The sequence below is a fragment of the Theobroma cacao genome, chromosome 6, assembly GCF_000208745.1.
Source record: "Theobroma cacao cultivar B97-61/B2 chromosome 6, Criollo_cocoa_genome_V2, whole genome shotgun sequence".
Taxonomy (NCBI): domain Eukaryota; kingdom Viridiplantae; phylum Streptophyta; class Magnoliopsida; order Malvales; family Malvaceae; genus Theobroma; species Theobroma cacao.
Window position 1 is genome coordinate 20,053,415 of NC_030855.1, and position 10,187 is coordinate 20,063,601.

General features: G+C 33.9%; 1 protein-coding gene across 1 annotated transcript; it reads right to left on the reverse strand.

Annotated features, from left to right (window-relative positions):
• Positions 5,530 to 8,753, reverse strand: LOC18596233 (cytochrome P450 71A1). Its single transcript, XM_018123758.1, has 2 exons — positions 7,400 to 8,753; positions 5,530 to 6,574 (listed from the first exon to the last, which is right to left on the reverse strand). The coding sequence occupies exons 1-2, from the start codon at positions 8,303 to 8,305 to the stop codon at positions 5,945 to 5,947; spliced, it is 1,536 nt and encodes a 511-aa protein (XP_017979247.1). The 5' UTR covers positions 8,306 to 8,753; the 3' UTR covers positions 5,530 to 5,944.

Sequence of the window (10,187 nt, forward strand, 5' to 3'; positions counted from 1 at the left end):
CAACTTGCACTGTTGTGGAAAGTATTATTGACAAAGGGGCCATTTATTTACAAAGAGGTGATGCTTCTGTTGCTAGTAAAATATTAGCATCATTTGAATTTATTTTCATATTACACTTGATGTATGAGATCTTGGGAATCACTAATGTTCTTTGCCAAGCATTACAATTACACTCTCACGATATTTTAAATGCAATTCATCTTGTTTTTACTACAAAATCACTCCTTCAGAAGTTGAGAGATGATAGGTGGTCTAATTTACTTGAGAATGTGAAAAAAATTTGTCAAAAACATAAGATAGAAATTCCTAACATGGGTGCATGATATATCTTGGGCAAAGGTCGATCTCGTTAACCAGATCTAACTGTGGAGCATCATTATGGAGTTGATATATTTTTAGTGACGATAGATACTCAATTACAAGAATTGAATTTGAAATTCAATGAGCAAGCTGTGGAACTTTTAACTTTAAGCACTGTTTTGGATCCTAATAACAATTACAAATCATTCAATATTGATAATATTTGCAAGTTAGCAGAGCATTTTTATTCTCAGGATTTCACAGAACAAGAAAGGCTTATTTTGAGGTTACAATTGAGGCATTACGAGCTCGATATACCTTATCATCAAAGTTTTGAAGATATTAAGACACTTTCTGAATTGTGCCAGATATTAGCAGAAACAGAAAAGTCAAAGAATTACCACTTGATTGATAGATTAATTCACCTTATTTTAATTCTTCTGGTTTCTACAACAACTACAGAGAGAGCCTTTTCAGCAATGAAAATTATGAAAACAAGACTCTAGAACAAAATGGATGATGAGTTTCTTATAGATAATTTAGTTATTTATATTGAGAAAGACATTGCTAGTCTTTTCAGCACAGAGTCAATAATTGATGAATTTGAGTCTAGGAAACATCGTCGAGCATAACTTTCTTAGATAACTATTATAAGTTTATTTTTTATTTTTTTATTTATATGTTATATAAAATTATTGTCTATTATGAATCTTTTGATCGTTGGTTAAATTCAACATATTAGTTTTAAAAATTTGTAGCTTTTATTTTTTTCGTCTTTGACCCCCTCAACAAAAATTGGCTAGCTCCGCCCCTGCTTAGTCATATCCCAAAACCTTATAGTTTTCAATAAGCCATGTTACATGATCAATGGAGAAAAGCCATGAACTCTGAAATTGAAGCATTGGAAGAGAATGAGACTTGGACTATAGTCCCTTTGCCAAATAATACATGCACAGTTAGTTGCAAGTGGGTGTACAAAGTGAAGCTTAATGTTGATGGAACAATGGAGAGATACAAAGCTAGGTTGGTAGCAAAAGGCTATAGCCAAGTGAAGAGGTTTGACTATATTGAGACTTTTGGTCAATAGCTAAGCAGACAACAGTCAGAACATATTTTGCTATTGTAGCAGTAAAAGGATGGGATTTGTGTCAAGTGGACATAAATAATGCTTTCCTAAATGGAAAGCTTAATGAGATTGCATACATGGATCTATCATAAGGATACAAAGTGAAAGGTGATTTTCTTTCTGGTAGCAAATTGGCTTGCAAATTAAAGAAGTCTTTGGTCTTAAACAAGCCTCAAGACAATCGAATTTCAAGCTAACTGAGTCATTACTTAGTTATAGGTTCAAGCAGTCTAAAAGTGATTATTCTTTGTTCACATACATTACCACTAAAGGTGATTTTGTTGCTCTTTTAGTATATGTAGATGACATTATCATTGGAAGTGCATCATTTAGTGCTTCAGCTACAGTCAAAGAATTTCTCAAATCCAAATTCAAGTTGAAGGACTTGGGAGCATTGAGATATTTTCTTGGCTTGAAAATTTCAATGTCTACAAAAGTATCTTTCTCTGTCAATGCAAATATACATTAGATTTGCTCAATGAATGTGGGTTACTTAGAGCAAAACCTGTCACAACTCCTATGGATTATAATAACAAGTTGACCAAAGAAAATCATTCAGTTTTCCTTGAAAATGCCACACATTACAGAAAATTGGTGGGGAGACTAATTTATCTCACATTCACCAGACTTGACATCTTTTTTGTTGTACAATGCATCTCTCAATACATGGTCAAGCCCAGACATTCACATTTACAAGCTACATATCATGTATTGAGGTATTTAAAAACAACACCTGGGCAAGGTATAATCGTCTCAATTAATTCTAGCTTACAACATCAAGCATTTACAAATAGTGATTGGGCTGGATGTAAGGATACTAGAAAATATGTTTCAGGCTTTGGTATTTTTTTTTGGTGGATCTATTATCAGTTGGAAATCAAAGAAACAATCTGTTGTAGCTAGAAGCTCAACAAAAGCAGAATATAGAGCATTGTCACAAACTTGCTGTGAAAGATTATGGATATTGTATCTATTGCATGATCTTGGGATTGAACATAAAGCTGTGGTCCTTATGTTTTGTGACAATCAATTTGCCATATACATTTGTAGGAATCCAATCTTGCATGCAAGGACTAAGCATATAGAATTTGACTGCCACTTCATTAGGGACAAAGTTCAAAATGGTACCATTGATCTTCAACATATTAATACTAAAGACTAGGTAGTAGATATATTTACTAAATCTTTACATCCTACTCAATTCCAATTCTTGATGTCCAAGTTAAGCATAGATGATATCCATGCTCAACTTAGGGGGTAATAGAAATATGTAATTTGTATTATAATGTTTTAATGTTTTAATATTTCAATTACTTATGTAATTAGCTAGGAATTAGTTACAGGGTCAATATGGTCTTTTGTATATGACTCTTTGTCTTTTTGCTCTTTTTGTTATTTGTGTATATGTTTGTACAGTAGCTTTTTCATCAATGGGAATGTTTCCCATTTTCTTCTTTCTAGCATTCTCTATTTTTTCCAATTTTATCATCAAACCCTCTCAATTTTCTCCAAAAAACCTTCTAAGACCCTAATAAGCATTGCATTAAACAGCTTTTGTACAAACTTATACTAAAGCCATCACATCCAGAATGTACTCTTAACCCATCATATCAGGTAAACCACAAAACAAAAATTAGCCGTAAAAAGATCCATTTTGATTATGCAAGAATAAATTGTTGTATGAGTGTTTCAATTTCTTAAGTTTGACACTTATGCACAATTATGGTGAAAAGAAAAAGTTGCATAAAAACACAAATTCCAAGACATAATAAGGAATCTTAGAGAATGATGAACAGAAGTTTCTAAACTTAAAAGTGTTAGTGTAAGCCTTACAAGCCAATTGATTTTGTGCTTGTAAAACATTACATTGATTAGTCATATTTCATGTTAAATACATTATGGATATTTTATATAATGTATAAAGTATTTCTCTATCCATAAATTTATTTATGAAGAGTTATGAAAGACTTAAGTGGATAAAGTCCTTGGAACATAATGGCTTTGTAAAGAAATTATAAAGATTATAATTATGAGATTCATATGCATCAAAGCCTTATTCTTAAATATGTTCCCGGTTATTGTATTGTCAAGAATAAGGATATTAACAATGCTAAAAGGTTGGTAGATACTAAGCCTCCTTACTTTGGAAGTAAACAATTGATCTCATAGGTTGAAATACGTGAGATGCTTGGGGATAGTATGTGGGTGCTTGTTAAGGAACAAGTTCACTAAACATGACTCACTATGAGAGTTCCATTTGGTATTTCATTCAAGTATCTATGGAAATACTCTCATATGTAAGTAGTATAAGCAATCTTTAAACTTGCGATACTAGGTCATCTTGTATGTGAATTGTCATACTTTGATTTCACCTTTACGGGTCTAGATACGATCAGATGCTTAAACAGGGTGCTTTTGGATATGACATGAAACATGCAAAAATAAATGAATAATCTAGAGAGGATTCATCACTCTAAGTGATTTGAAAGGGACATATCTCATTTGCTCCTGAGTTATATTGACTAAAAGTCCTTGGTCAAGACAATTTTGATAGTTCAATATAGAAATTGTAGAACTAATACAAATAAATTAGAAAGTAGATACCGAGCCAGGCTTTTTATCTATTTGAGATATATAACAAAATGATTGAATTACACAGAGATATTGTACATTGAAAGGTTAGTCAAATCATATTGACTCTCCTGACGTTTGAGTGGTCATGATGTATTGCTAGATGTCGCTCATGATCTATAAATAAAAATATAAATTCTTAGTTGAATTAATTTATATTTATTGTCAATATGTTGAGTACCTAATAGGTCACACACATAAGGTGAATTGTGAAAATTAATTTGAGTTCAATTGGATGTGATCTAGTTGATTTCATAAAGGCTTAATCTAATTAAGTATTGGGTTAAATTAAATATGATTTGATGGAACATTAAATAAAGGCCCAATTAGCCCAAGACATTTTCTAATTCTTGATGAATATAAAATAGGTCAATTCACTTTATAAAAGAATCCTTTAGTCACCTCTTGAACGTATAAAAGAGTTCTGTTTTATTTTCTCATGTGTTGAGATAGGATCACAGTCAAAAAGAGAGAAACACAAAAGAGCTCAAAGTTGAGAGTTTACTAGCACAAACTTTAACTTAAGGGTTCACATACTCTTAGTGAAGAGATTTCGGTAAATCACTGTGTAGATCATTATTAGAGGTAAGATAATTGTGCTGCTATGGTTTGATAAGTCCTAATTTATGTATAAAACTCAAAAACAAAAACCCAAGGAAGAGTCCACTAAAGTTTATAGACATAAAATTTTTAAGTATGTCAAAATTTTTCTCTTATAATTTTTTTAGATTAATTTCAATTAAAGTAATCTATCACTTAAGAGATTAAAATTTTAATAATATTCTACTACGTATAATCCATCTTAACATGATTGAATCTCTAACAACCTGTAGTCCTTGGGTTATGCAACAGTATATACCAACCCTTTACTGCAATCTACAAGACACAACAAGGAATCTCTTTTGGCAAACAGGCAAAAGAATAAAAGTGCGATTGTTGAAAGTTCCCTTCAAAGGCAGATCAACTCTCTTAATTAATGAAAATTAAAGATCAATGGAACTGAAAATGCTTCAAAACTGGTTTATAGAAATAAAAGAGATCAACCGCAGATGTTAGGAAAACAAATGGATCCAGGATATGAAAAAAGAAAAACTTTTTCCTTACGTCAAAAAATGGATCCAAGGAACAAATCAACCATAGATCTAAGGGAGGGACGAGGACCAAGGGAGACCTGAAATGGTTGGGAGGTGAGGGTCGAGGGAGACTTGAAATGGTTGGTAGGTGAAGCCGAGGAAGGAGGGACGAGGTAGACAGAGGCTGTGCTTACTGTGCTTAGACAGAGGGAGGGGAAGGGTGTTTTCTAAGGGACACTGTAGTAATAAGCTTCCGAAGAGTATTTTCATGCTTACTACACGGACCCTAATGATTTTCTATTTTCCTTTCCTTTTATTTTTATTTTTAAATTTATTATATAAGAGAAAACGTCATTAATCATTAATGCATGAAAAATTTATTAAATTTACATTAATAAATAAATAATCCTCACTCATCTTAGAAATTCCAATTCTTCCTATCATCAAAGTACTATAATCTTGATAATGTTATACATCTCTAAGTTCATTTAAACACTAAAATATTGAATCGCATCGGAGCCAGCCTTGAAAACGAAATCTTAATTCAGAGCCGACCCTCAAAATTCATCGGGCTTAAATGGTTTTGCCAAGCTTGAACCAATACATCCAAAAGAAAACGCCATTGATTTCTGATGAAAAAAGTAAAATTTGGCAATTGGGAATTGGGAGGGATTGAGAGCCGGACAACATATCTGCCATTATCACAACAGAAAGTACTGGCTGATTTCACGATACCAACACCAAGAACCACTACTGTTTCTTCGACCCTCACACTTAATTATTGGATAGAGACTGAAAGCAAGATACTGTATAATCACTGAGAGTACATGTGAAGTGGGAGCCTAGGCTGTGCCACAGCCTCAAGTGGGAATTTTTTAGGGGTGGAAAGCCCGAAAATTTCCTCCATATTGAGATCTTCTTTTGCCATGTTTCCAGGCAATTTCCAAGTAAACCCATGTAAAAGATTAGCCAAACTTGCTTGAATGACCTTAATCCCGAGAGGATATCCAGGGCACATCCTCCTTCCAGCCCCAAACGGCAACAGCTCAAAATCATGACCTTTGACATCGATAGCCTTCCCAATGAATCTGTCGGGGCAAAATTCATCGGGGTTGTCCCAAAGAGTAGGGTCTCTCCCGATTGTCCATACGTTTACAAGAACTCTAGTGTCCTTAGGAATGTCATAACCAGCTAGTTGGCAGTCTTCTCGAGCAAGGCGAGGCACCAGCATGGGTGCCACAGGGTGCAAACGCATAGTCTCTTTAGCAATTGAGTTGACGTAGGGTAGGTTCGCAATGTCGTTTTCTTCTACCCATCTATCTCTGCCGATTACCCTGTCTAGTTCTTCCGTGGCCTTTGCAAAAATTTCTGGCTTTTTCAAAAGCTCCGAAATTGCCCATTCTACGGTCACTGCTGAACTCTCGGTTCCACCAGCTATCAAATCCTGAAACATCAGTAATTCAAATATTATTAATAACATAAGCTAATGTTGCCCAAAATGAAAAATCAACTGTCCATTTTCTTTTCTTTACTTTTTCTTTTGTAAAGGAAATTTTCTGGTAGTTGTAACTTCATTGCCCATAGGCAGAAAGGGAAAGCAACCAACAAGTCTTTCATAATTCATATTAAAGCCAAAAACAATAAAAAAAATTGAGTGAAGGCATGGAGCCTACTGGGAAGCGCACTACACAAATATCACATCTGTGTGTCTGCTCCTCCAATAACAACAATAAACAATGACTTCACCATCTTTTAATTAAGAAATTACTCAGTTTTTTTTTCTCCTTTTTTATGTGGAAGAGAATGGCTACTTTAATTATTTATGTAGACAAGAAATAATTAAGTCTGAATGTGCATTCCATTATTGATATATCCTTTGTGCAAGAAGGTTATTTCCCTTCCAAGTGGGGATGGCTACGGATTAGCAGGTCCCTCTTTTTGTAATGCTATGAGTATCTAATTTGTTTTTTCCTTTTTTAACTTAAAGTCCGAGTGACATGATGCCAACTATACGTCGACCTTTCTAGTAAATTGCAAGGAAATTAAAATGATCAAGGACTTGATGACTTGATCTAGATCAAGACTCAACAAGGCACCAGTCAATTTTGAAGACAGCCAGACAGCGAACAGAAAAATCCAAGAACGTGTATACTTGGTTTATTTTTTATAAACAAAAAGAAATTTCAATAAATATTCTATTTCTCTATTGGCTAAAAAAATTATCTTTTTACGCAGAGAGAGAGAGAGAGAGAGAGAGCTGACCCGTTACCTGACTAAATGCCTTAACACCATGCCTTTCAAGCTTGACATCAAGATGGGGATCATCAGCAAGCTGCAAAAGCACATCCACCATATCCTTAGCAACATAATCTTTGACCCCTTTTCTCCTAGCATTATGTTCATCCAAAACGTGCTCCAAGAATCTGTCGAACTTCTTGCTCAGGGCCTTCATTCTCTTAATATAACCTTGCAAATCCAGGAAACTGAGCCAGGGAATCGAGTCGCCTATATCCAGCACCCCGTTAAGCAGGAACAACTCGTCAAGCATCTCCTTGAACTCCTTTGGGGTGACAATCTCATTTTCACCAGTCCCCTCCGTGTATTTTTTCCCCAACACCATCCTACTGATTACGTTAAGACTCAAACTCGAAAGATGATCTTTCAAACAAATCGGGGAACCGGATAAGTTGCACAAGCCTTTTAGCAACAAATTCATTTCTTCTCTTCGGATATACTCGTATGACTCCAGGCGTTTCGCACTAAAAAGTTCCGTTAGGCACATTTTACGTGCTTGACGCCAATACGGGCCGTACGGCGACCATGTAATGTCAGAGTAATTGTAAGTAGTATATTTGCCTGCAGCAATTTTAGGCCGGCCAGCGAAGGCAACATCATGAGTTCTAAGAATGGCCTTGGCCATTTCAACAGAAGAGCCCACGATAACGGGGAATGACCCGAACCGAAGTTGCATGATGGGCCCGTATTTTTGGGAAAGGGCATGGATGGATCGGTGGGGAAGCGAGCCGATGAGGTTGAGGTTGCCGATTATGGGCCAGGGCTTTGGACCCGGCGGCAAGTTTAATTTACGGCGACGGCGGAGACGGAGGGAGAGGAGGACGAGGGCTATTGTGGCAAGCCATGCTGCTAAGTAAGAAGCCCAAGACGGAGTTTCCATTTATTCTGTTATCTAGTAATGGGGATGGAGGTGATGATGATGTACAAATGGTTGAGTGTGGAAGGGTCGAAATGAGTGGCTTGTATTTATAGACGAAAAAAAGACAAAAAACAAAGGATCAAAGTTCAGAGACAATAATAGTTTAAGTTATGGGATACCCATTCTGCAATGGCGTTATTTGTGTGATGTGGGGACGTGGGATGAAATGTGTTCCTCGCTTGAATTCTTTACTTGAAAAGTGGAATCCAAATAGTCCTATTGCAATGAGTTCAGATGGCTTGACCGCGGACTTTGAACTTCGTGGAAATTCCTGCTAACTTTCTCCTCAGCTTCCTGGAAGTTATAGAATTTTCGCTTTTCATGAATCACGATGACTTGAGTGAAAAGGGGTGCAAATTATTTAGTTGCACTTGAAGTTGACCTGAGTCAATGCAGACGGTGGCTCCATTCTTAGTGGCTCGGAGATATACCTTCGTTTTTTTAATTTTGTTTGAACTAGCTTGCTTTTCATTTTTCTACATGATGAAACCCCTGATTAAGTAGAGACAAAGAGAAATTTCATCTTAAGTAGGCAACTCGTTTTCCTTTTGCTATGAATCCCGAGGCAAATTTCAGTTAAAAATATGAATAATTAAAAAAACATAAAATGTTTTTTTTTTAAATTAAGTAAAAGGAAATTCGGATACATATAATTTGTTTAAGTAAAATAATAAAAACATTTATCATTAAGTCCATTATTCAAATAAAAATATTTTATGATTTTATATATACAATATTAAAGGCATGTTTCATGTTATATATTCTAACATTTATCTTAATTCTTGTTCTTGTTGTTCACTTCTCTTTTATGGTATGTTTCACTCGTTTTGAATAAATAAATTTACTAATTCAAATAATATGTTCCTATAAAAAGAGTTTATATATGAAAAACATGTTTTTAACAAAATGCGTTTAAATTAATTAGTGTAATTTTAAACCATAATTTTATTCCAAAATATATTTTCAAAAACTCATTCTTAATTTTGACATTAAAAAAAAAAAAACACTGCGTTGTATATATACATCTTATAAATAAATGTGAACCTAAGTTTAAAATATAAGACTTTTGTGAGTATGGTTTTGTCATATTCACTAATTCTTTAAAGTAAACTTCCTTGACTATGCTCCCAAGGGAGGTTGAGGTCCCTATGACATTTTGGGCCCTCGCCTGACAATCACCAAATCTAATTAGCAGCTCAAAATTGGAAAACTTCATCAAATCTTCTTCTTCTTTTTTTAATGAAAAACTTTCAATAAATCGTAATCAGTGAAATTAATGATAAAATGAGTAATTAATGAAATTATTTAAACTATTCTTATTGGAGTGATGACCACGAAGGGCATTCTCAAGGTATGAATGTATTTATAGTTATAGATAAACCCAATGAACCTAAAGATAGATGTGGGTTTCTCTTAGTGGCGGGTTTTTAATTTATTTTTTTTATGAGTATAAAATTATAAATATATAAGTTGTCACCCCTGTTTAATTTAAATGAATTAGTTTGGCATTGTGGTAAATCATTTTTGTTAAATTTTAGAGGTTCGGGTTCAATTCTTTGAGGTCCAAAATTTGAAGTTATTTTTCTTTTTATCTTATAGAGTAAACTCAAATTTTGAAAATATTTTTCTTATTTTTTTTCATATAGAGTAAAAGATGCATTGCTTAACTATAAGTGTAAATCAAAATTTTGAAATTATTTTTTTTATTTTTCTTTTTTTATTATAAAGTAAAAGATACATTGCTTAACTTTGTTTAAAGAGTATAATTGCCTAAAGGGTATAATTTTTTATTTTAATTTTTCTTACAATATGTTGATTTGATTTAAACACTTATACGATATGT